The sequence below is a fragment of the Phasianus colchicus genome, chromosome 5 (genome assembly GCF_987193195.1).
Source record: "Phasianus colchicus chromosome 5, bPhaCol1.hap1.1, whole genome shotgun sequence".
Taxonomy (NCBI): domain Eukaryota; kingdom Metazoa; phylum Chordata; class Aves; order Galliformes; family Phasianidae; genus Phasianus; species Phasianus colchicus.
Window position 1 is genome coordinate 11420376 of NC_143440.1, and position 27292 is coordinate 11447667.

The 27292-nt window shown below is 45.7% G+C and overlaps 1 protein-coding gene and 2 long non-coding RNA genes across 5 annotated transcripts in view; all 3 read right to left on the reverse strand.

Annotated features, from left to right (window-relative positions):
* Nucleotides 1–9560, reverse strand: part of RRAS2 (RAS related 2) — a 36283-nt gene extending 26723 nt beyond the window's left edge. Inside the window, exon 1 of one of the 3 annotated variants that reach the window (XM_031614091.2) lies at nucleotides 9423–9560. Coding sequence is in view for 1 of the 3 variants with exons in the window: in XM_031614089.2 (XP_031469949.1) it covers nucleotides 8809–8913 (105 nt within the window). In the remaining 2 variants the exon portion in view is untranslated. Of the gene's footprint in view, nucleotides 1–8342; nucleotides 8492–8808; nucleotides 9179–9422 lie in introns of those variants that run through there. The other 2 variants (XM_031614089.2, XM_031614090.2) reach the window with 2 other exon arrangements.
* A 2648-nt stretch (nucleotides 9561–12208) lies between these two features.
* On the reverse strand, nucleotides 12209–19186 carry LOC149917740 (uncharacterized). Its single transcript, XR_016466704.1, has 4 exons — nucleotides 19070–19186; nucleotides 17626–17715; nucleotides 14659–14803; nucleotides 12209–13525 (listed from the first exon to the last, which is right to left on the reverse strand). It is a non-coding gene; the product is annotated as an uncharacterized LOC149917740 (long non-coding RNA).
* A 4279-nt stretch (nucleotides 19187–23465) lies between these two features.
* LOC149917741 (uncharacterized) lies at nucleotides 23466–27292 on the reverse strand. The gene is made up of 3 exons (XR_016466703.1): nucleotides 26540–27292; nucleotides 25295–25440; nucleotides 23466–24084 (listed from the first exon to the last, which is right to left on the reverse strand). It is a non-coding gene; the product is annotated as an uncharacterized LOC149917741 (long non-coding RNA).

Below are 27292 nucleotides of genomic sequence, written 5' to 3' on the forward strand. Positions count from 1 at the left end.
AAGAAACCTTCTGCAATCACCAGAGCTCAGAAGCTATTAGATGGGCTGTGTCCATCACAAACTTGTCAAACAGAAGCAAGGCTGCACTAGTACCATGTTGATGCCATTCTAAGAAATGGAGTTACAACAAAGTCCTCTTTGGATGTGCTCTGGCCCTGACGGTGTGAGTGCATCAGGTTGAGGAAATGGCCGTCAGACCCCAAAGGCCGAGGCAAGCGGTTGAAGCTGAAGCTGTTCATCTCCCACAGGCAGGCTGAGCTCATTCTCCCAGATCACCGCCACTTCCCCTCACACAGGAGGTCACTGCATGAGATGCAGAGCTTCTGGTTATTCTCTTATGAGTATCTGTAAATTGAAAACAAAAACAAGCAGGAAAACCCAAGTGCAATTTTGTCTCAGGCTACAAAAACCCTTAAACCGTGAGCAAAATCCCTGCCTTTGTACAAACTCAACTGGATTTTAAGATCCTAAGTCACCACTACACTGGACTCACTCCGCACACAGTAGATGATTTGCAAATTCTGCTCCAAACAGAATGATTTGATCATTCAGTTTCCTTTCCTGGAGAGGGTTCCTGGAGCACAAGTCTAAAAATTCACAGCGCCCCATGACACAAGGCAAAGCAGCTAAGGAGGAGGGGAAGCCATTATTAAAAATGTGAGGAATGCAACCTACTTAGAGAAAGGCAGATAAGGTCGGGGACAAAGGAGGCAACTGCTAAGGTTTAAGGCTCTTTCCCCATGCAATCCCACTGACACAGATAGTGGGCAACATCCCCCTGGCAGAAGCAGACAACCACCACCTGTCCCTAAAGAGACAGAGATAAGATGCATTTCCACTCTTTGGAGCTTCTCATTTTAGTGCTCTTACACTGCTTACACGCTAAGGATTACTTTGGCTTCATACAGGCTCACCTTCCAACTTGAGGGCCTGGGAATCATTCAGTTCAGCACACAGCCTACAGAACTCTGCTGGGCACAAGGATGCTCCCCCATCCCCAGAACATCCAAGCTGAGAGCTCCCAGCAAGGCAAGAAGCCAGTTCACAAAGATGAGGGACATCAGGTGAAGGAAAAGCAGCGTATGGGAAATCTAAATGGCACAGCATATGTTTGTGCTTTGGAAATCTCAATCAGGGTACGCAGTTATGATAACTTTGCTCAGGGCCCAGTGGGCAGGCAGCAGAACAACATGCAAAGTGCAAAGTTCCAGGGAACTCTGAAGACCAACAGCTAGAAACACTCCAAAGCAGCAACTGAAAATGCAAGACAAGTATGAAAAACAGCCTGATAATTGCTTTATTGTTTAACACAAAGCCGAGATCCCTCTAAATACACCACCACTGTTATTTTGCTAATGCAGACATACTGGTGGGAGCTAGCAGAAGAAAACCTTACACACATTTCTAACAGTATGTCCCCCTTCAGCATATCACAGATGCAAGTCCATTATCAGCACTTTTTTTTTTGCATGATTACAAAGAACCTTAGAAGGAAAGACAAACACTGAAATACTACCAGGAATGCACAACTTAGAAACACCCTGCTGCATGCAGAACGTGCTGTTGTAATCCCATTTGCTTCCCTTACACAGAGGGAGTCCAATAGCAGAAGATGTTTAACAGATCGCTTTTCCATCCAAAGACACCAGATTCTTCACACTGACTTATCACTGGCATCCTACCATTTTCATGGTCCACTTGCCACAGAAAAAGCAAAAACATTCAAAATTTGCTTGTAGATTTCTATCAGCATAAGTTAAGAATACTCTAGACGTTCTGTGCTATGATCTGAGGAAGTGTGTTTTGCCAGAAAAGTGCTAAAGGAACTGCAATTATTTTGAAGTTTCATCTTTTGCTAGCAAATAGAACAAGAGACTCAGCATGTTCAATCACTACAGTCACAGAATGCTCAGACCAACACTGGCTAATTTCCTCAGAAGTTTCAGGGAAGGCTTTTTGGCTTGAGTTGAGGAAGGTGACAGGCACTATAGTCCCAAACATGTACGCCTAAGGTTTATCTGCAGAGAAATAAAGCTTTGCACAGACCTTCTGCATAAAGATCTTTTTCTCTCAAACTACAGCACTCAGATGTGTCAGAGCAAATACCAAGTTAATGATTAATGCACACTGCTGTCAGCAGCTAATGCTTTCTCTCTTCCATGCTGAAAGGGATCCTGCTGCATAATACCCCCCTTCCCACCCAGGTGGGAGAACCCTCCCACACCCACACCCCGCAGATGACAACCCCTGCCCTGATGGAGCCAACAAGATGCTGTGGGTCTGGCTAAGCTCACACCACTGCCAGCCAGAGCTGTGTGCAGGCAGCGTAACCGATCCCCGCCAGAAACATTCCCTGGTTATTTTTAACTCTGAGGGTTTCAGGAGTCGCAGAGAACTTGAGGAGTTCCTTTTCTTCTCAAGTTTTGGCTGCTGCTCCCACCACCACCAAGGTAAGGCTCCATGTCGCTGCCACCTCCCCTGCTCCACACACATCACCCAACACACTCCTGGCACAGTTGTGCCACACGTCAGCACAACGTAAGTCACACAGATCCTACCAGCAACCTGCCCTCACCCGGGATCTCAGCCTGTAACCAGAGCTCACAGCACCTCCCCATGTAACAAGAGAAGCGTGGTACAACCCTCCCAACACCGCCCAGCTCAGCACAGCCCCACAGCTTTTCCTCCACCTGCGGCAGATCAGAAGCTGTGAGCTCACCTCACTGCCAGGCAGTGTTGCACAGCGCTCAGTTGCTCACTAGATAAACACACGAATGTGTGACCTTTCCTCACCCAGACAGCAGAAGCCCCTGTGCTGCACTCCCCCCCAACCCTCCTGTAGGTAACCCACCTGTACCAACAGTGCTTTCACCCTTATGGCAGCTTCACCTAGAAGCAGCCCTGCTCGCCACGGAGCACACAGCAACTTTGGCACTGACACTGGCATGTGCCCAGCTTAAAGCATACACACAGCATGTCATAATTAAGACAAGGCAAAGCAAAGAGCTGAAGTAAATATCCTTTCTGCCTGCTACCTACTTGAAGTGATTAAGTTATGAGAGGAAGTATCGTTCCTCTCTTTATATTACCTGTTCCCCCCTGAGGGACTTAGAGGCTATTTCGGACGCAAGCAGCAACCAAAGCTGTGAGACAGAACAACAGCAGCAAAGAACATGAGATAAAAAAAAAAGAAAGTGAGAAAAAAAATTCAAGATGATAGGGCATGTATCACTTTGGAAAGAAAAACACAGCTCAAGGCCAGCAGGGAGGGCCCCACTCATTGCTCATACAGGAACACCTAGAAGGCAGCTCCCCACACCTGCAGTAACAGCTTACCACTTCTATCCATCACCATTTTAAAGCAAAACTCCAGTAACCACATGTGGCAAACAGCACCTACGGGTGTTAGTTATAACTAAGTTACCTGATCTGGATCCCATCCACTCTACCCCTTCCATTAAAGGTTTGTCTAGGGTGAACCCAGTCACATCCAGACACCTGGGGATGTGTTATACACAAAGTACGAGGGGAAAGTCAAGAGACAAGGAGCAATTACAAACAGGATTTCAGCCGGGGTTGGCTTTACATTCTTCTTGAAACAGAAGACATTCATAATACACACTGTATCTACCTGGGTATTACATTTTCACAGTAGTTATGGCCTTAAGAAAGCACAAGACTACCAAGCCAGCAGGATAAGCAGCGTGAGTGATGAGGACTGACTCAGTAGCATCACACAGGTCTAGACCTGAGAACAAACTAATTCAGGAAGATCTGCACAATTCCAGCTTCCTACCAGCTAGACACTTACCAAAGCTGGTAGTTATCCTACTGCACTTCAAGGAGCTGCTAACGTTATTGGTAAATGCCAACAAGTTATGTAAACATAAGGTATCCTGAAGCAGAATATCTCTACCCTTCACACACCCCAGAAGAAGGGCCGTGCTTGCAGCAGCCACCCCTGCAGCCTGCAGCACAGTCTGGAGCTCCAGCCAAGGCCAGGAGCCTCCCAGATGGCTGGGGCACAGGGCTCTGTGCCAGCGCTGCTGTTCACCCTGCGAGCACAAAGGGCACCCAGCCTGGGATGCTCTGCCAGCACTTCTTGTGCAAGTGGCGCTGGAAGCAACCAACAGTACAGCAGTACCAACTAACTGTGCAAGTGACTGCTGCACAACACAACAGAGTGCTTTCTGACTGCAACGAGTTTCAAGCTATCTCAAAGGAATTTCACTTTGGGAAGGGAGCGTGCCCAGTTCTGAACACAGCTCACTTATTAATGAGCTGCTTTCATCGTGTCCCTTCTAAGTAGATCGATGCATGGCATCCCTGCTGGCTAAGTTACGATGCATTGTACCATTGCAGAGCCCCAGTGCCTGCCTTGCAGACACCTCTGTGGTGAGGGACTGCACCACTCAGCCCCACCAAGGAGCAACAGTGGGGTATCGCACCAAGTTCTCAGCAGCTCTTGGCACGCTTTCAACCCATCTTTGCCAGCAAGTTAGGCCAGCAGTTAATTACTTCAGTTGCCAGGCTGCAGATCTACAACCAAGCAATACAAACCTTTTTCTGGTGGCAGCACTCTGGAAAGCGTGGAGCCAAGGCTTCAGGTTTCACAAGAGAAACAACAGGCCCTTATTTTTCCAGGTGACTGCATCACAAGGGTTTTGTTTGGATTAGGATTTTCATTTCCCACCTTCTGCAACACACACGCATGCCACCTTTAACCTCAGTGGATGCCAACACAAAGACACTCGTTCCCTGAATCATGTTTTGCCACCTTGCATCACACCACACTGCTCACTGTAATACGACCCTGCTGTTTACCACAATGTAAGCATACAGTTATAGCATAGCCCCATATGAATCCACAGCCTGGAATCTGTGACATTTTATTCCTTGATTTTTTTTTTTTATGGGCTCACTCAAGGAACACGTTCTGACTGTCAGCAGCAGTTCATCAGAATACCCAGGAATGAGAGAGGCTTAAACTCTCAAGCACAGCACATACAGGTGGCACAGGACAGTCAGACAGTGGAGTCTGTCCAACTCCCAGAGTGGACACCAGCTGCATTTCAGTTGTTGCTTTTTCCATCTGCTTTACTGTGCTATTTTAGAGCCTCACCTTAAAATTGAGAACAAGGCCATTTTTTCACCCAACATCTCCATCAAATAAAAGATACACAGAGTCGACTCACCCCTACTTGTATTTCTAGTACTGAGAACTAATGTTCTGGTGAAAACTGTAGTTTGGAAGAGAGAAGAAAAAGCATATCCAGACAGCTGCTCACTACCCATCTGTAAGCCATATATGCTTGCTTTCAGAGCAACACCTGGTATTAGCTACCTACCCCCAGTTTGCTCTGCTTGCTTGTTGAGTAAAGTGGCCAGCACAGCTCCAATCAGAACTGGTTACTGACAGCTGGAAGAGCAGTAGGAAACTTACTATTACTATTGCAAATTTTCACTTGTAAATACAGCATGATGTCAGTACACACACACACACACACAAAAAACAATCACAGGATCCCCATACACTTTTATATTGCATGAATTGTCCCACCAGCCTAAAACACATTCATGCATTACCACATTTAGCATGAAGCTGACTGACAAGCTGAGCTCAGCCACACTGAAGGAACTGCATCCAGTCAACACCACCTCAAGGTTTTCAAACCAACACATTCTCAGGAGATATTCACCCTTGGGAGCCAGGGGAGGTTGCTCAGCATGCAAACAGAACAGAACCTAAACTAAAAGGAAGAAGAACATGACAAATTATTTTAACAATTCTGACCAAAGGCAGCCACAGCTTTGCAGAGCAGATACTTGGACGCATAGAACATCAGTGGCATTCCTGCTGTGTGCTGCTGAAACTAGCAGCGCGGCCATCCAGCTAACCAAAAAAAGCATGAAGTAAATGGCAACTGCAGGCTAAGAAGTATGCAGAGGGTGATTAAGTACTTGCGAGGCTGCAGTCCCTTTGAGCGTGGAAACCTGAATATTACAAAGGGCTGAGTTAGAAGGGAATGTGGGGTATTTTGTGACAGACCTCTGCATGACAGCTGGAGAGGAGCTATTGCGGCAACAGCTGTGCGCCCCGCACGGCTCGCGCTCCCAAATGCCTCGGCTGCCTGCAAAAAAGGCTTCTGCCTCTTCTGGGATCTCAGCATGATGGATTATTTGTTTATTGTTTAACTAAGAGTAGGAATGCTTAGCTCCGGCGCTTAGTTTTAAAAGGCTGTGGCATGAAGTTGAACTACCATTAACCGGGGCTTTCCTAAGGTTTATGGCTGTGGCAGGGGCCATCTACTCCACAATTACAACTTCTCCACTTCCTGTCCTAACAGCATGCAGACTGGACAGCAGAAAGTTCATATATCACATCCTGATTTAGAGGAAATGATTGTGAATTTCCAGGATGGAATCCTGTCCCACCAGCACTAATACCCAGCTCTGTTTATCTCCCTGGAGGAAGGGCCAAGAGGCGCATACCAGTCACCACACACAGACGGCCCTCATCTGCAAACGTGCACCCCACAGCTTCTCCAAGCACAAGAGGAACTTCTGAACAGCTCACATGCACTGGAAGAGCTTCGGCTGAGGGACCAAAACTGTGCTGTTTCAGCCCAAATTTGAGCACAGTCACCACTGACGCTCTCATGTAGGATGCTGCACCCAGGCCAGGAGGCTCTGGTGCCACCACAAGGCCCAGCTTCACCATGCCACCAGCACGGGCACTGGGCAAGGCAGGAGGGATGCACTGGGCAGGCAGATCCCAGGGCTGGTGACAGAGAGGCGCCCAACTGGTTCTGCCTGCAGCCTCAGTTCCCCTTTACTTATTTCACCGCATGAGAGGGAACCATTTCCTATTTTCAGATACGGATCCTCTCTTAGTCCTCCAAAGGAGGCGAGGTATACTAGCACACATGCTTTCCCACCACAGCTGAGCACAACAGCCCTGTTTATCTGGAAGCAACCAGCAGCCCTGAAGCACAACTGCCCGAAGCACTTCCAGTTAAGCACAGGGAAACAAACCTAAGCGGGAACTATTCACCAACAAGAAGGTTCCTCCTTAAGAGCTTCAGAACTGAGATGGTGACGACCACACTTTATCACCAGCAATAGCGAAGCAAAACAGAGCTGAAATCCCTCACTGACATCAAGTCCTGTCGCGTGGCCAAACCCAGCACTGAGCCATGTTGTAGTGAGGCAACGACGAGTCGGCCACTTAATCCTGAGAAATTCCAGCAATGAGGCATGTGACCCTCTTGTAATCAATTTTCAAACAATTTGGAGAAGTTTCTACACAGTCCTAAAAGGAAAACAACATGTTTGGCAATACAGTCACCACGCAGGAAGGACAGCAGTGGATGCATGGCATCAGGCACACTTGACACCATCACAAGGATTAAGAGCTCAAGAAAATTCCCTAGCCAAGAAACAACACATCAAGCTTCATTTCCTATTGTCCACAGCAATGCAGCAAGTACAGAAAACACACAGCACCAGTCCCTAAGGCCTCCGAGGCTCCACACAGAGGGTCTTTATTCCCCAGTTATTTCTCAGGTTGTTCAGAGGCCAAGTTTCCTGCTAAAGATCACTTTGCAGTGGCAAGATTTCACATCAAGATAAAGCAGCTGAGAGGGCAAAACAACGCAGATAATGTAATACAAGCTGACAATAAGTTGTTTTGGAAAATTCACTCTGAACGCACCAGCTCAGCCCCACAGTGCTGTTCTGACACCGCTCTTTTAAAGTGAAACAGTTCTTTTTCAGCGAGTTTTTTGACGAGTTCCTCACACAGGAAGACGCAGATTCCTCTTTCACAGATCTCCTCTGGAAGAGGAGCACGGACAGCAGCTCTTGAGACAAAACTTTTACTTCCATACGTGTGCATCTTGAGCTGTGTTTTAAGAAAGTTTCAACGTGAGTGCCCGCAGACACCAGTACAGCACTCAGCAGAATCCTTGCCTCCTCCTGCGCTAGAAATGACTATCCAAAAGCCACGCTGCAGCCAGGGATCCCACAAACTCATTCAGCAGCTTTTTCCAAGACAGCAGCACCGGAGAACCGACCTCCAGCCACACACGCTGCTCTCGCACCAGCCCGGATGCCCTCAGGAACACGCAGGCAATGCCATCCAAAGCGACCACACCGCGTCGCGTTAGCAGCGCTCCGAGCCAGGGAAGCGAGCAGCCCCCAGAGCAGCAGCAGGGACGGACGCGCTCTGCCACACGCGGTACCCGCTGCCGCACACAGCTACAAAGACGGCAGCCGGTCCCATTTCAGCGCTCCGTCTGCAACAGCTTCCCAGGAAGCCAAGCTCTCGAAGCGCCAGCTACCTGCGTGCCCCAAGCTCAGCCTGAAGGCGCGTCGCAGCACGGCACCGAGGTAAGCCTCAGCGGTACGGCAGAGGGGCAGACCGAGCGCCCTCCCTGGACGCGCACCTTTCCTCACATCTTTCCGTAAGCCGCAGCCCGGCACCGAGGCAGCCGCGCCGCCCGGCTCGCCCTGCCCTGCCCTGCCCCGCCGCCCGCAGGGACGCGCTTCGCACCCCGGCGCCGCCCCACCCGCGCGCCGCGGGCAGCGCCAGGCCGGAGGCGGCTGCCGCCCCTTCCCTCCCGCAGCGCCCTCCCGGGGGGCCCTCGAGGTCGCGCCGCCGCCTCCCGCCGGCAGCACGGGGCGCCTCCGGGCCTTCCTCCGCCCCGGCTCCGCGCGCCGGGCAGCGCCCAGGCCCCGGCGCCGCGGCCGGGCGGAGCGGAACCTCCCCGGCGCCGCGAGAGGGGCTGCCCCGGCGCCGCGCCTCACCTGGATGAACTGGATGGTGAGCGCCGACTTGCCCACGCCGCCGCCGCCCACCACCACCAGCCGGTACTTCTCCTGCCCCGGGCCGTCCCTGCAGCCCGCGGCCATGGGGGAGCCGGGGGGAGCCGAGCGCGGCAGCGCCGCCAGGTCCGGCGCCTCCCTGCCCGCCGCCGCCGCCGCCTTCCCTCCCTGCCGTCCGCCGCCCGCTCGGCTCCGAGCGGCCCCGAGCCCCGCTGCTCACGGAGCGCGCCGCCGGCACAGCGCGGGTAACGGAGCGCCCCGCAGCGCGGCAGCGCCGAGCCGAGAGGAGCAGCGCCGAGCGGAGCGAAAGGAGCGCCGCCCGCCCCCGCAGCCAGGGCGCCGCGGCTACAAATGGCCGCCGGGGGGCGGGGCCGCGTCATCAGCCATGCTAATGAGCGTGAATATATACATGAGGGGGGGCGTGGCCTCGGGCGCCGGCGGGTTCCTCCCGGTCCCGTAGGGCCGCGCTGCCCCCTCTGCGGCGCGGCTCGGGGCCGCGTTCCCCCCGCGCCTCGTTAGGGCTGGCGGCTGCGCGCCCCGCCGTTTCCCGCTCCTCGGAGCCGCGCGTCCGGGAGCTGCCCTCACCCCCGCCTCACCGCCACGGTGTCACGGCCGCCTCCGAGCGCTCGGCACAGCGGGACAGCTCCGCTCTCCTCCGTCCTGAGCGTGGTTTGTCTGGGGTCTGTTTGTCCGCTTTTAATAGAAACGCAGCGAGGAGCTGTCGGCTCTGCGACCGTACGGCCCCGCTCAGGGCATCGCCGAGTTCCAGGAGCTCAGCGGTCTCTCTGTGCGAACGATTGCTACAGGGTATTGGGTTCCCTTGGTCTGAGGATACAGAGAAGCGAACGTTTTATTCTTCCCTTATCTTTTAAGCTTTCGGTTTCAATAGGCATTGTTTCAAAGAGCTGTTGGGGCCGCTGAGGCCATCCAGTCTGTGAATTGCACTTCAGAGGAAGGTTTTCCGAGTGAGCAGATACATTGAAGGCTTAAAACAAATAACACCGGCGTCCATTGCTTTAACAAAGACTCCACTGTGAAAACCTGTTACTGTTAAATTCTTTGTGTCGGTCACTGCCCGGTTTGACAAATAAAGCAGTAGATGACAGAAGAGATGGGCAGCGGCAGGTGAGCAGTTTGTGTTACTGATAGCTGCATCCAAACAGCGCTCCGCAAAGACCCAGCAGATCTTGCAGCAAGACCTTGGTTTGGGAAACCATAGAATTACAGCATGGCTTGTGTTGGAAGGAACTTTAACCCAACCCAGTTCCAGCCCCCGGCCATAAGTGGGGCTGCCCCCAACCAGCTTATGCTGCCCAGGGCCCCATCCAGCCTGGCACTGCGTACCTCCAAGGATGGGGCACTCACAGCTTCTCTGGGCAGCTGTGCCAGTCTCAGCTCCCTCTCTGTGATAGAGAGGGGGCAACTCAAAACGTCAAGATGTGAGATGGTGAAAAAGTGGCCAAAGTTTTGGTGCAGCGATTGAGAAGTACAACTTTTAGAGCCGTTACATGGCAAGAGGCTGCATTCCAGCCTGAATATACATGCTTGAAGACAGACAAAATCAAGAGCGGCATCCAGATGGCAAGCTTAAAAGAAAGAGCACCCCAGCACCTTATGTAATGATGGAAAAAAAGGTTTCAGGAAGTGCCTGGGGGGAAGATCCAGAACTTTGTTTTGCATTGGCAGCCTGGGAAAGATGTCAGCGTGGAGGATTAGAAGACATCTATACAGCAAGTAACATATTGAAGCTAAAAGCACACTGTGAGAACGCGATTGCTTAATTAGAAAGGAGCCTGATCACAGGCTTATCACAGCAACAAGTTACAAAATCTCTGGGTCGTGAGTCAGCATGGTAGATTTCTGCAGGAACACTAAGTTTTCCCGTGAATGTGGCATTGTGCACGTTCCCAAAGGCAGCACTTGTGTACTGACCTTGCACAAATACGCTGAGCATCACTGTACAGATGCTGTGACCTACAGGAACCCACATGTTGCAGTTCCCACCAAGAACCCTGCACTGATTGCACGATCGGAGGAGATGGGCTTCTCACAGTTGTGAAACAAGAAGCTGGGGAAGAAAAACATAACAAATTGCTTTTCCTTGGGATGAGAATGGAAGACCTGATCTGGAATGAAATGTGCAATTGTTTTTCCAGAGTATAAAAAAAAAAAAAAAGAAGAAAAAGAAAAACTTGTTATGATTATGATGACTTTAGAAATTCAGGTGTGCTATACCCAATAGCAATTAAAAATCCATGAAATGCCAAGTTAAAAACAAACAAACAAACAAAAAAAACATATTTCCATCAAACACACCTCTAACTAATTCCTCTCAATACCCTCACCTTGGTGGGAAGGAGCCTGCGCCTTTTCTTGTCTCTTCCCAGATAAGCTGAGCAATTGCAGGTGCAGCCATTGGTGTGCAGGCAGTGGGAAGCACGCTCTGGGCTGATGGCAGAGGCTGCCTCTGCAATGTGGGTGACTTCACTTGAGAATGGACCACTTCCTCCTGCTTATCTGGGTCCCCTCTGGCATCATGGCACCAATTGGCCAGTGTCCTGGGACAGCAGGTGAGTCATCTCAGGGATAACAAAGCACAAACCACAAGCCACATCTGGATTTTCTTGACTGAGCTATCAGTGCACATAGGTACATTGTGTAACACCATACAACTGGAGCCTCTTCCCTGCACATGAGACAAAATTAGCTTTTTTTTCATTGCCACCAAAGGGTAAAACTTTGCTGGTTTCCTTTTCCTTTGTACAAGATACATGAAACTTCTCACATCCCCCCAAATGCTCGTAAGCTCATTGGATTCCTTCTATTTATGATATCTTCACAGAACAGTGAGAAGCAGGATAACAAAAAGGCAGTTCTGGTGTTGGAAATGCCCGGATATTCAAAACAGCATCTGAATCTCAAAGTTGAGAGCAGCCAGATTTTCACATGCCTTTTGGTTACGCTACCCATGGTTCTCCCACATCCTTCAAGGACAGAAGAGTTTCAGCTGGAAGGGACCCACCAACATCACCAAGTCCATGAAGATCCTTAAGGATTATGGATCAATCACCTTCATCTCATTTTCTGGAAAAGTCCTAAAATGAGTAATTATTTGTAAATACCTGGAAGAAAAGAAGGAGGTAGTTGACAACCAAGATGTTTTTCACCAAGGAGAAATTGTGCCAAACCAAAATATTTTTCTCCTGTGACTCAGTAGCAGGTCTTTGAGTAGGAGGAAACAGTAACCTTTCTATATCTTGGTTTTAGCAAAGCTTTATATACAGCCTTACCTGATGTTCTGATAAACAGGCTGGCCATTAGCTGGCAGCAAAAGGGGAGGGAGAGCAAGAGGGAACATCGGCACAGCAATTTTCAGTGGTTCATTGATAAAGCCAAGGGACCAAACCAAAGTTCTGCACGGCCACAAAAGAATCAAAGAAAAGTTCTAGCAGGAGAAAATGTGATTCAGTATGAACTCATGCATTGCTCCAGAGGAAGACAATTTGTTTGTTACTTCACTGCAGTTAACTATAGTAGGAAAGAATGAAGCAAAAATAGCAACCAAAATTATCTCCCCCTCCCCTGTGCTGATGATTGCTTTTCCTCTCTTCTTCGTGTTGCACAACATCTGAGCCTGAACTCCCTCCTTTTACCAACACACCTTCAGAGATCCCCTCTACTGCGTTTTTTTCTTTCTAGCTTACAGTGTAATTTACACCAAAAATGCTTATGCCATCATTTTTGTATAAATTCTTAGTATGATGACCTACATTTCATTTTCTGCATGCTTCCTTCTTACGCGGAGATCAAAGAAGAGCTAATGATTGAGGCTCTCTGCTCTTTCTAAAATTCCTCTCCTTATTTTTGCACTAAGGTGCTGCGTGCTTACAGCATTTCTTACATAAACTGCCAACTCGGCTTTTTCCTATAAATTCACTTTTCTTAAGGCTGCTCACTTGCAGCCTTGTTGCTGTTTTCTTTTACCCTTTCATGACCCGTTCCTGGATTAATTTTCTGATATGATTTTTCTAGAATTTATCATCACAGTCTTTCAGTCCCTTGGTTGGATGCATTCTGGTTAATGCTAAGAACTCCACATCCACATAGGAACAAAACACACTAGGAATCATTTACTGAAATGCGTGACCTTGAAATAGCACAGTTCCATAGCGCAGATGGAGTTTGCCAGATGTCTGAGGCTATGAAATGATGAGATTTAAAAGATTCAGTACTTCACAGTGGTTTAAATAACAGAGATTGCAGTGCGGAGTAGAGATAGCGAAGTAAATCTAAATGGGCACATTTATACAGGGATGCATGCTTTCAGAGCCCAGACTTACTTATCCATCGTCCCTACACAGTGTGCTTACCTCCACGAGATATGTATGTCCTGAGGGCAGCTTAAATGACGTGTAGGGTTCTTTCTTGAACCCTCACAGCTGGCCTGATGGCAAAAATCCCCCTCGGTTCATGCTGTTCTGTGCTTGGTTCTTTAGCAGATAATCACAGAATGGTTTAGGCTGGAGAGGACCTAAAAGCCCACCCAGTTCCAACCTTGCCATGGGTAGGGCTGCCTCCCGTCAATGCAGGCTGCCCAGGGCCCCATCCAACCTGACCTTGAGCACCCCCAGGGATGGAGCATCCACAGCTTCTCTGGACAACCAGCATGTTGTGTTCTTCTTGGTGGCAACTGAAAGAACTAAAAATATTATTTATTAAAGGCTGACTAGCTATCCCGTTGCACCAAAAGAGCTATCCTTCAGAGCACTCCCATCATCTTTGCAATCCCCAGTGCTAAAAATAGAGTAGTAAAAGGGTTTTCCACCTAGTTGGTGCCTTAAAACAGCGCTATTCTTATCAAAGGGGTATTGTACAGTGAAATCCTGTCCATACTGAGTTTCACAGATACAGAAACATTATTCTTTCTCTGGCTGAAAACTGCTCAGGGACATGAATTTCTCCTAAGCAGACATTTTTCCAGTCCCCAGCCTTTTTTTTTTACAAGTGCTATTGCCAAAATGCGATGTTTCTTCATACTTCCAAGATTTACAATGACAGTTTCCCAAACTGTTGAAGCATTTCTTACTATTTTTGTTAACTCTGACTATTGGCCATTGTTTCTTATTAGACTTAGGAGGGCATTTCCCTGCTAGTGAATAAAGGACAGGCTAGTCTGTCTGTGCTTTCAAATGTCACAGCTTGCTGAGATTGCTGCTATTGCTCAGTAAAACTGTTTTCTCAGCCTACAACAATTTGCCTCAGTGCTGTCATTTTGTCATGTAAAGGTTAGTGGCGGGTGAAGAAGAGAGAGTTCAGCAGTTCATTTTCTTTTGACACGAGGTGCCGATGGAAAAATCTTTTAAAACATCCTTTTCTCCCATTTACCATTCTTGCTGTTTTAATTCCCATCTAGTAGGCAGCTCCTCGTTGTTAACCTCCCTATCTACTGCTTTCCCCTGCAGATGTTGTCCTCAGATTCTCCCAGTAAGTCCTGCAGCTCTCCACAGGCAATCTCATCACTGCCTGTTCACATCAGCACATGATGGACATCACAGTCACCTCCCCTTCCACCCTCCTCCCATCACTGACAGTCCAAGGAGCCCCCTGAATACAGGCTGTTCTCAGGTACTGCTGAACACCAGCTTAAAGATCCAGTTAGGTGTATTTGCAAAAATCAGTGCAGACACTACCCACATGAAATTATCCTCTCCCAGTTTAGGTGTTAGGAAATAGGAGTGGAAGAATTGCTGGAGGTGAAAAAAATAGGCTGTTTCAACAATTCCTTCTGCAATTCCTCTTCCACTTCTCTTCCCCTTCTCCTGATCTGCATACCTCAAGGAAATGCTATAAGCATCGTAGAATACTCTATATTCAGAATGTCTTAGACTTGGCTCCGGAGGCACTTGAAACACTTTTGGTTCAAAGGTGATGTTGGCAGACTTCTCCAAATCCATCACATTTTGACCAGCGAGGACTACTGCCAAGAAGAAGGAAAGCACTTGTTCAAATATGCAAAACTAGTTCATACTGAAATTTCAGCTGAGGAATTAACATTCAGTCTTTTTTTGTATTTGCCCATTTTGTTTTTTGCCACCAGTTAACAAGAGATGTATTGGTGGACCGCAGCGGTGGTGGTGGCTTGATGGCTGAACTAGATGGTCTTGGTGGTCCTTTCCAACTGTAATGATTCAGTGATTCTGTGCAAACATTGTAAGATCCAGTTGCTGTCACACGGAAGTTACAGTCTAAATAGATAGGAGAAGAATTATTATCCCAGTCACAGACAAAGCATTCATGCATGGACATGCTAAGGAATACGCCTGAGGATATGCAGAACGCCTCCATCAGTCAAGTGAGCTGTACTGGGGAATAAACAACACAAACCCTCCACTTTTTCTGCAGATGTATTTTCCTTCAAAATCAGCCCATTAATTCTTACCAGCAGCACTGTAGCTGTAGAAGTTTTTCTTTTCACTGCCATTTTTATGCACGTGAGAACAAGGGCCTGAACTCGATACGAATCAATGAGGTTGCTATATCTGCTGTAGGAGTGTATTCATTCAAACATGATATGATTTTAAAACAAAATTTAAAAATTCAAACACTGTAATATGCTCGTTTCTGTTTTTAAATCACTGAAAATCAGAATCTCTCCGAAAAGGGAAAGTGAACCTAGCAACTGAAGAATGGGGAAATTAAGGTAAAAACAAACAGCTTGATAACAAGTGCATGATAAACAGACATTTTACTAAAAAGGAGACTTTTCAGATATTTCCATGACGTGCTGTTGCCACTTGAAATGTGGTGCCTTCTGGTGCTGTCTCAGAATATCTGGCAGAACATGTTGTATGTAATCAGATGCTATTTTTTCAATGTATGATTTTTTTTAAACCCTGTCTTCTCTGATAAGCATAGTGCAAGACAAATGTTCTACTTGCTAAATAACCTCCTTCAGAAAAATTGAAGAAACCCATCCCATGGATTTTCCAGAAGCTCCAACTCCCAGTTTTAAAAGTAACAACATAGCAAAATTTTTAAGAGGCTTCGGTTCATTATCAAATCCTCTACTGAGGGAATATTTATTAAAAGAAATCATGACTAGTAGTAATCACATAAAATAATCAAACAACAAATGATAACACTCAATCATTTAACCTACTGTTAAATATTGATCTGTCTTGTTACTAGTTATGTGATACGAACAGCCACAGTGAGGAGCTTTGCATGGTGAAAATGAAGCATTCACCGATCACTGACTTCACCATGGTGGAATTACTCTTGAGCTTGAAATGGTGCTTTCCTTTGCGACCTTGTTGAGTAGGGATGCTGCTCAACAATAGTTCAGCAAGCTCTTACCCAGCTAAATAGTTTCTTGGTGCCCTGGGTAGAACGTGGTTGTGGACATTTTCCAAAAGCATTTGCAAGATGATGGCCTGATTTTAATCTGCAATGTTTTCAAAAAGAAAGAATGGAAAGGGATGGAACACCTCCCCTATGAGGACAGGCTGAGACAGCTGGGCTGTTCCACCTGGAGAAGAGAAGGCTGTGGGGAGACCTGAGGGCGGCCTTCCAGCACCTTAAGCGAGACTACAGGAGGGAAAGGAACAAACTCTTTAGCAGGGCCTGTTGTGACAGGACAAGGGGAAATGGTTTCAAAGTAAGAGAGGGGAGACTTAGGTTGGGTATAATGAAGTTTTTTTCAATAACTGGTAAAGCACTGGCACAGGTACCCAGAGAGGTGATGGATACCCTCTGGTCATCCATATCCATATCCAAAGTCATGTTGGAGGGTCTCTGAGCACCTCATCTAGTTGCAGATGTCTCTGCTCATTGCAGGGAAGATGGAGTGGATGGTCTTTAAGGGATCCTTCCAACTCAAACGATTCCATGATTCTCTGATTCTATGAAACTGGTGAAAAAGGAAATCAGCAGAGAGAATGCAGCTGTCCCACACAGCTTCTGCAAGGAATTAAATGAGGCTGTCCATCTGGACTAGGAGAGCCAAGACTAGTTTCCTCAGTAGACCATTTTCTGGGTGTATGAGTAGCTGGAACAGCTAGATGGGCCCAAAAGCCTGACCATGGTGCCTTCATTAATGGTGTGAACTGAACAAGTCAGGGTGGAGAAAGGAGCTCAATTAACCGCAAACAACTTTTCTATCCATCTCTGTTTCCTAAAAGAAGGATTTTGGTTTGCCTGCTTTATGCACACACTTCCCAGGGGACCTCAATCCACATCACTTCTGGGCAAGCATACTCACTCAGACTATGTCTGCCCTGGCCAGCCCTCTATGTCTTTTTTGACCTTTTGAGCATTCTGGCATGCGGCTGTGACTGCTGCCTCCACAACCCTCAGGAAACATCACAGACTGAGGACTACATGTTTTGCTGGAGAAAAACACAGCTGACAAGTGGCTGTGCCATGCAGATCAGGGGAGGGGGAGGGTGAAGAGGGTGTTTGCTTGCTGTCTGCTTCTTGGGGGATGTGGAAGGATTGGGAGAAGGAAGATGTAATGAGGCCATGTGCGTAGCTCCCGTGGATGGGGGATGAGACCTTGTAAGGGCAAGGGGTAGACAAGCTGGTTGGATCCTGCAGGGCAAAAAGACCCCCTTCTCTCTTTTTCACCAAAAACCCCCTTCTCTGTCTACAGAGAAAGACAATCTGTTTTGTCCTCTCCCTTTGTTATCTTGTGAGAAGTTGGCCATTTACGCTAGGCTTCTGGCTAAAACACATCATTTATTGAGCCATGATGCTTCTGAACCTCACAAAAGCCCATCTGCACTTCATTAACTGGCCTACCTGGCACTTCTTGGGAGCATAACTCTGCAGTTCCAGAGGGGCACAGAAAGACTCCTGCTAGATGACGCAGTCCTCCTCTGCTAATTGCCCCTAAAAAACACAGAAAAACAATTCACCTACTTGTGCTGGAGTGAGAAGTACTGGCCCCAGGACATAACTGATGGAGGCTAGGAGAGAGTGGGGGAAAAAAATGGGACCCAAAGGACATCTTGTGACTCTTCTACATGATCCAGAGCATGGGTGTCCAAATGAGTAGCTGATTTATAAAGGGACTTTAGCTCCCAAATGCTTTCATCAAGCCAGGCCTCCACGTTTGCTAAACATTCTTCTCCGTTCGTTGCAAGCAAATTTCACAATACGTGTTTGACCAAACTTCTCTATAAATTCCTGCCCTCAGAAAAGTAGTCATTTCTCTTTCCCTACTGCAGGAAGTCATAAAACCAAGCCTATCATTCATTCATGCCCTACAGGCTCCATAGACTCTTTTTTTTTTTGGTACTTTCCTTGTTACTAGAGAACATTTTTCTAGATAATTGGGCAATGCAGTATTCATGTTTTCCAGGGCAGGGGCTGAGGGACAGACATTTTTCCAGAAAGAAACAGAGCAATGTCTAATGAAGACCCTAATTTTATTTTTGTACTTCGTTGCCCTTTGAATGCGGTCTGCATCTGAGCAAGCGTGCATCCTCCCCATTTCTTTCTTTCACATCAGTCAGGATTTAATAACATGATATCCTTAGTGCAAAGACCATCATTTCTCAGCATTTGGGAATGGATCAGGCGTGGTTATAGAGGTTACATCAACAAGCAGCATGAAGGTATTATTCTTTTTCTTCAGTGTGTTAAAAAGGTGCTCTAGGGATAGCAAGTAGTTCTAAATATTGTACACATAACATAGGTGCTGCCTATTTCTGACACTCCTGAACAGCTGGAATGAATACCTATGGCTTTCATCTCTCAAGAGATAACAAGAAGACAGTCTACTACCCACAGCCTTCCTGATGTCCAACTGGTCTCTGAACAAACACAGCAGTTTGGGTGAGAATTACTAAATATGAACAACAATAGAGAGATTGAAGTGCAGCATATATAGGAACAGGCATTATCTATTGCAGCAGACGAAGCTGGAGCCAACACTTGTCTCTGATTTCATTGAGTGATAAAGGGCCGTGCTTTCGTTAGGGGCATGGACAAGAACCACCAGCAGCAGCTCATAGCTATGTGAAGAGGTAATCTCCGGTGGAAAAAAAAACCCAACCGTCACCAAATAATTAATCTTGCATTCCATTGGAGATCTCTCCCACACAAATGGGGGAAGGTGTGTCATGATTCAGTTCGTTGCCAAAAAAGGACAACAGACGATTTATTTTTTTCTCTAAGGACGAGTTTGATTTGAGCTCTCATCCTTGAAATACCACAGTGAACTTCGTTAAGTGCAGTTTACCTTCAGTGGATGACTAACAAGATCCCAGTGCTTCAGGAAGTACAGCAGGCAGCTGTAAGGCAGCTAAGCCAACATCTTGCCAGCTATATCTGTACTCTTCCTCCAGCTCATGTGAAACATAAGACAGCAATGGTCATCGGCACATGGTAGGGAAAAAAGATAGACAGTGAGACCCTAGAGAAAGACAGACTATGTGGAAAAAAAAGCCCAGAGGAAATGGGGTGACCTCAGTGCTGGGGATCTGAATTAGACTTCTAGCTTTTTAATCAAGACCCTTCAGAGGCTGCTCCAGGAGTCTCCTGAGAATATCCACATGAGGCTTTGCACAAAACCCTTACGTTCTGCCACACACCTTACTCACATGTATAATTTAACAATTTTTTTTTGTTCAATAATATTTTTCCCTTAGACATGTCAGAAGTGGCTTCCCACATTAGTAGTTGCCACTTAGCACTAATATATCAAGGACGTAGGAAGCATTTTGAAATAGGTTGATAAAGCCCTTGTAAAATCTTAATGCATTCAGCATATGCTCATCTTTTACCTGTCAGCCTGGTTTTCTCAACACTAAAAATGAAGACAATGAATCCCTAGCTGGACAATTACCTGCTTAAAAATAGTGGGCACACACCTGCCACTCAAATGCTGTTTAGAGAAATACACAAGTGCACGTGTGATTACTAACAGGCTGTTGAGCTTTGTGTCATGTAATTGCCACATTAAAAGGATAACGTATGGTAATGCAAAGTTGGTTGCAGAAACAAATCAGAGTAATGGGATAAAGTTTCCCAGATTTTTTCCTATGGAATGCTAACCATCTGTTAGTATCACTTACGGATACAGTACATTGAGATTCAGATGAACTGGGATTGATCTCAACACTAGTTTCCTAACACAGAAGGTGGAAATCAGTGCAAGGTAAGAAATGTACTCAGCAAATCACCCCCAGAGAGCCATTTTATCTGCCCCTTGTTAAAGGAATTAATGCAACAGTGATTGGAATTGGTGAGGATGTTACTGCAGATTTAATAAGAAATGTGAACTATAAATCATGACAGAAAAAAAAAAAAGGCTTCTGCAGCCTCTGTGAAGTGCACATGAAGGAAAAAACACACACTTACTTAATAAATGACACACTGTTTACCTGGAAGCCACCTGTAAGTTCAACAAAGTTCATTACTTCTTCCCCACAACTGATAAATTGATAAACAGAGGCAATTCTCTCCCACCTTTACACTGTACAGCCTTCCCTTACTCTGCAGCAAGGTGAGCCACAGGTCACATGCAAAAGATTTCCCAAGGCAAAATGGTGCCACTCACCTTAACATCAAAGTGGAACTCGAGCTGTTGGAGACTCTCCAGGACCTTCTTTGAAACTGCCATAGAGTCTGTTCTGGAAGCAATAGTTATGCTCCACTGCTGTAATGAGATATTTGATTTTATTTCCAAACGTTATTTCCAAAATTATTCACTAATAATAGCAGCAATGAATATAAGTACCCAAGACAGGAGGTGCTCTATGATTCAGCAGCCAACATCCGTATTCATTAAACATTTCTAAAGGTCAAGCCTAGGAGAATTGAAGTGCAAGGACTGAGGTTGAATCTACATATTCTTCTAGGGCAAAGCCACCCGAGTCCTTCAATTCCATTCAGCACCTGCCCAGAAGGCACTGTTTACAGTAGTTACTATTGATCTTGGACTTTGCCCTTCCTCAAATAACTTGTATCAACATCAACAATACAAACAATAGCAGCAGCTGAAACAGGAATCAGTAGAATGAGAAATGCAAGGAATAAGCCCACATGTATATGATGGCACTAGACAAAGACAAAAGCAGAGCTTTTGGTCGGCAATAGCCCTTCATATCCACTTGGAGTCCTGGCAGAGCCAGCCATGACACAGCTACACACACATTAGGGAGAAAGAATGGGCTCACTTGCACAGTATTTGCAGTGACAGTAATTTATTCAACAAAAAGAAGCTCTTGTCCACCCTGTCACAAATTTCTAGTAAATAGCTTCTGTATTTCTCTCCCCACCTACTTCTTATTTCTGTCTTCCTTGCTGCTCATTAATCTCTCCACAGTCAAGAGCCACAGCATCTGATGCATCGCTTCACTAGCACGCATTTTTCCACTTAGACTCTCATCAAAGACATCCCTCATTAGAAAAGCTCAATCACCTCTCAGTAGGGTTGTTGCTGGGTTCCCCTTCAGGCCTCTCAAGCTCCGCACAGCTCTTCTCTCCTCAGCCCTAGGTCACAGTGGAGCTCTAAGAGCAAGCCATCTTCCTGTTCACATTTCCTTGGAGTCTGCTGCTTGCAAAAAATTCTTTCCTGGTCTCTTGTCTTTGTGTCTGTGTTTCCCAGCTTCAGTCACATCAGTTCCTGACATTTCTCCCTTTTATTCCTTAAAGCTTTTCTAATCACCTCTCCTTGCTGAACCCGCATCCTCAGCATCATCTTCCATCTCCAGTTATAACATGCTAAAAATGAAACTTTGTTCAACTGTATTGGAGAAAGAATTACATTTAATGAAAGCTTTTAGTTGTTTTTGTTGGGGTTTTTTTGGTTGTTTTTTGTAATATTGTGATTGTCTATGATCAGAGACCATATAACAGTCCAGTACAGCCTCTACTAAAATGTATCCTTAAGCTAAGTTTCATGGAGCTGTAAAACTGGAAATTGCAATAGCAGTAAATGCTGAGCATTTCCAAGAACTGTAGCACATGCCAAGGATAAAAATGAAGTGGAGTTGACAGTAATCAAGGTTAGATTGTGTATTCATTTGCTTGCACATCAGTAAGATTTTGCATTGAGCTCTCCTGATGCTCACCATCAGGAAGTACCATTATCTTGCATATTAAGGTAAATAGCTAGTAGCTTGATGGGAACATCTTTCAAAATTTGTAGTAGCTCATTTTCCCTAAATAAAGGGAAGAAAAAAGAAAAATATGCATCAGGAAAGTTTGAGAATGTCCTAGGGATCCTCTCTACTATTCAGGCACAATATGTAGCCTACAGTCTTTCTTTACGCACTGTTAAACCTAGGGAGAACAAGATTTCAAAGTTCAGGATGTCTCTAGGAACATGGATCCTCCTCCCAGTGCAGGAGGAAGGCTCTGGAAGATGAAAATAAAAGAATTGAAATGTAAAAACATGAAGATCAAAATATTCCAATACATAACCATTCCCATCATACATATATGGAGAATAAAGAGAAGGCACCAGAAGAAAAGAAATAGAAGAGTCTACAGGAAACAAGAAAGTCTAAATCGTATGTCTGTTTCAATATTGAACCATTTCACAATTTTCCCTGTTTTGTTAAAGCAGATTATTGAAAGCAAGTATCATTTTTTTCTGGAGGGAAGATGGTTAGTTTGGAAGAAATATGAAGCATTATCAGCTCTTGCTACAAATGATTCTCATTTATGTGCCCAGTTGTTCTGTTTCTGGGATCCAAGTACATGTTTTCTTGTCATCTGCTGTTCTTGGAGGTGTTTTAAGGAAATACCTTTGTGGTTCCTCCCCGTGGTTCCAGTGAAGAACTTGGTGTAGTCTGAGGCTACAGATGGATTGTGAGAAATTTCACAGGAAAGGATTTGCCTCTTCAAAGTTAACTTTCAGGTTATCTGGAGAGGTCCCATTTGGCTGGAGGCTGGCAAATGTTGTTTCAGTTTTCAAGAAGAATCTGATGATTACAGGCCTGTCAGTCTCACTTCAGTGCCTGGGGAAGATTCTTCTGGGAGTTCCTGAAAACCACCACAAAACAGTGCCATCATTGGTCACAGCTAACCTGGCTTCATGAGGGGAAAGTCCTGTTTGACGATTTCAATCTCCTTGTATGATGAGTTTATCCATCCAGTTGACCAAAAGAAGTCAGATGGTGTAATTTTTAAAAAATTTAGCAAAGATTTTGATACTGTTTTTCACAGGATCCTTCTGGACATAATGTCCAGCACACACCTAGGTGAAAACATAAAGCAATGGGTGAAAAACTGGTTGTTGAGTTGGGCTCAAAGGGCTATAGTAAATGAGGTTACATCAGGCTAGAAGCCAGCCACTAGTGAGATTCCCCAGGGCTCCATTTTAGAGCCAGTTCTCATCAAAGTTTTCATCAATTACTTGGATAAAGGACTTGAAGGTATACTAAGCCAGTTTGCAGATGATGCTAAACTGGGAGGAGCTGTTGACTCCTTTGAGGGTAGACAGGCCTTGCAAAAAGATCGCCGTCCACGTGTAGTTTAACAAGAACAAATGCCGGATTCTGCATCTGGGTGGGAGTAATCCTGGATGTGTGTACAGATCTGGGGATGAGAGGCTGGAAAGCAGCACCATGGAAGAGATCTGGGGGTTCTGATTGACAGCGAGATGAATCTGAGTCAGCGGTGCGGCCTTGGCAGCCAAAAGTGTCAACAATATCACAGGAATTTTTTTATTCAAGGGGAGTCAATCAAGAGTTAAGCAATAGAAAACAATATAAAAGATTAAGAATAAAAGCATGATAGAGTTAAATTTTTAAACAGACATGGAAATGAGCCTTGCTCTTACCTCTTCTGGAGAAGAGAAAGGTGGGAATTTGTGTTATACCCAGATGATGAATGTATTAAGACATAATAAGACCCGCACTAAATAAACACTAAAGTTAATCACATTTTAAAAGTTCACTGGTATTTTCTACTTTTTTCTTGAAGAGTCTTCTATTTAATCCTGTAGCTCATTCAGCTCGAGGTTCTGTAGATCTGCAGGCAATATATAATCTTCCCTAATTACTATTAACCGTTACTTCTTCATTGTTCATCATTTTTTTCATACTCTGGTAGATTGCTTGTCCTCATTTTAATCAGTTAACTCATCCCATGAGTCAGAATCCATATAAATGTCAAGTCAATAGTTAATTCTGTTAAGACTGAAATTGAAAACCTTACCTCATAAACCAAACTACATTTTGCAGTCTGGGCACCGAGTGGAAGTCAGGTGACATGAGGGAAAGCTCAGAGAACGGGAAGAAATTCCTGGAACATTTTGTGAGAAACTGATAATAAATTGCATGTCCCACCAAATCCCACCTCAGGTAGATCCCAGCCATCCTACACTAGAGCGTACTGTCAAAGTCTTACTGCTTCCAGGAAAGATTATTGTATTTTAGTAGGGATTTAAATGATATTCTGCATCCATTATTGGCCTATTCAGTGCTAGAAAGCTTAATGAATTGCTTGAGATATCTAGAATAGTATATTAGCACTCACTTATTGGAAAGACACCGGGCAGATTATCAAATGCTTATCCCTTCTGTCTTTCTTGCTTTTAACTGCAGGAGGTTTCAGTGACCATTAAACACAGATCACAAGCCACAGAGACATTAAAAGGGAACACATAAAGCTGCCTTCAGACAACAGTCAGATCTGAATCTGCAATGACTTTCTGATTTCAAAGCATCGAGAGCACACCATTTTTGTGATCAAACATGAAAAGAAGAGTGGAGACTGAGGCCTTGTTGAGATGCTTGCTGGGAACTCATTCTCCCTGCATGGTGACTTTTGTTTCTTGGTGGTTTAGATAGATGTAAGATTGAATTTACAGCTAAATTATCTTCATAATAGCAGTAAATGAGACTGCACTGCTCTATATATAGTCTTCTTGGAAAGATGAGAATCATTTGCCCTTTCCAAGGCAGACATCAATGAACAGACTCTGAACTCCAAGCCGTACTTTTTCCAGATTTGGGGTTTTTTTAGGTTTATAGAATTTATTCTACTTATTTTAGACATAACTAAGTGGAGGCAGTAAAAACACGTTTTTCTGAACTGCTGAGCACACTGCTTTTTCTCTGAAAGATGTGCTTAAATAAATAATGTAGGCAGCAACTGTGGATGGGACCTGTTATGCCCCTAAGAAACAAAAGCATTTTGATTTCTCTCTACCCCCCTAGGACTGCTTTACAAGCACTGGTAAGGAAAATGCATATAAAATGTAGAGAAGCCGTGGATGCCCCATCCCTGGAAGGGCTCAAAGTCAGGTTAAATGGGGCCCTGGGTGGCCTGAGCCACTGGGGGAAGCCTTGCCCATGGTTTGGGGATTGGAACAGGGTGGGCTTTAAATTCCTTCCAACCCAAGCAATGCTGTGATTTTATGACAAAAGGTTAAAAAAAACAAAAAAAACAACAACCAAAAACACACAAAAAAACAAGAAAAGCTGACATGGGAAGCATAGTGGTTTCTTACTTGACCAGATCCTGCAGCAGAACAAATGCAGCTTTTAGAAATATTACTGAGTAGAGCTGGTCATTCACTTTCCTGGAAATTGTCATCTCTTCCTTCTTTTCCTGTGACTGTTGATTCCTGTGGCTACTGAGTTGGGTCACCAATATCTGGGTAAAGATTGCAGTTTTAGAAAATTCCTTGCTTTTAAACCAAAATCTGAAGTGTTGCAATGGATAAATATACTTTAAAAACTATTCAAGTTTTTTAGCTTTTGACATGGATACTGATAACTGAATTCCCAGGCAGGCTTGAGGCATGACTGGAATAACTTTGGCATGATCTCCCCTTCTGAGCAAGGAGGAATGAATTTTTACTCCTTCAAACAGTAAAAAATGCTATTGACTAAAAACAAAACCAACACCTCCCTCACTTTACGCATCACTAACTCAGAGAAATAGGGTGGGGTTAAAGCATTCTCACAGCTAGGGAAGAGAAATGAGAAGCTGCAACAGAAAAGGCACAAAAAATTGCTATTTTGCTACAATCGTAGAATCGTTAAGGTTGGGAAAGACCTCTAAGATCATCTAGTCCAACCACCCATCTGCCTCCAGTGTTGCCCACTAAACCATGCCCCTAAGTACCACATTTCTTGAACACCTTCAGGGACGGTGACTCCATCCCTCCTTGGGCAGCCCCTTCCAGTGCCCAACCACTCACTACAAGAAATTCTTCCTAATATCCAACCAGAATCTCCCCTGGTGCAACTTGAGGCCATCAGCTCTCATCCTATCACTGTTACCTGGGAGAAATGACTGATCCCCACCTCTCTGCAAACTCCTTTCAGGGAGCTGTAGAGAGCAATAATGTCTCCCCTGAGCCTCCTCTTCTCTAGAGGAAACAATCCCAGAATCCACATTGACAAACTCATCCCAGTTGCCCACCGCTCTGCTTTCAAACCCGCATCCAACAGGGTTGCTGCAGTTAGCCCAAACTAATTTCTGCTAGGGAAGCTACAAGCCCTCCCCTACAGCAGTGCCACAGAATCATTAAGGTTGGAAAAGACCCCTGAGATCATCTAGTCTAACAGCCTACTCATCTCCACCATCACGTGCCATTGGGCTACACTTTGTATTTGGGAGAGAATACAGACCATTTGAAATCAGAGCTGCATTTCCAGAGTAGCAGATTAAGAATGACACAAGTCCTTGAGATGATTTATAAGGCCTGCTCAGCAAAAAAAAAAAAAAAATGAGAAAGAGTCCTCACCATCCTCCTCCTCCATCCTGCTATGCATCAGATAGTCTCTGCTCTGGTAGTTCTCCTGTGTGCTGGGAAGGACAACTCTTTCCAAATAAACAAGGCGTGTTCCTTGCAGTTCCTCTTTCATCGGTTTCCTCTATGTGAAAAAATTAACAAGATGGTGGTGTATATATATATATTAAGAAAAAAAAAATTTTTAGATATGCACAGAAGCATCAGTATCAGCAATGCTTATTAATGCAGCAGGAAAAGAACACAGTAAGCCAGGAATACACATGCTGTGTTTGTCACAGCAAAGAGCAAGCGGCACAAGCTCTAAAATTCCACTGATTTTCTCCTTCAATTATCTGCTGTGCTGTGACTTTTATTCTGCCTTTGCTGCATCCACTCATACATGAGCAGTCAGAAAGAAACCATATTGCTCCTGAATAACTAACTATTGAAAACTCTCCCCAAACACAAAAGAATGAAGAAGGACCCACTCTGCAATCCAGACCTGCAGAGAAACAGTGCAACTGCTTCCTTTTCTTCCTCCAGGCAGAACGAAAATGACTTACATCTCCAAATGAGCACCCACCATCACCTTGCTGGGCGTCCAGTGCAGCTTTCACATCCCCAGGGCCTGATTCAGTGCATGGAATGCAAAGCTGTGACTCACGGCACTGAGCTGAACAAGCAGCGATGGGCTGGGGCCACATTTCCTCTGTGCCCAGTGCTGTGCTGCAAACACGTAGCGGGAACACAAACCAGGAGGCTGCC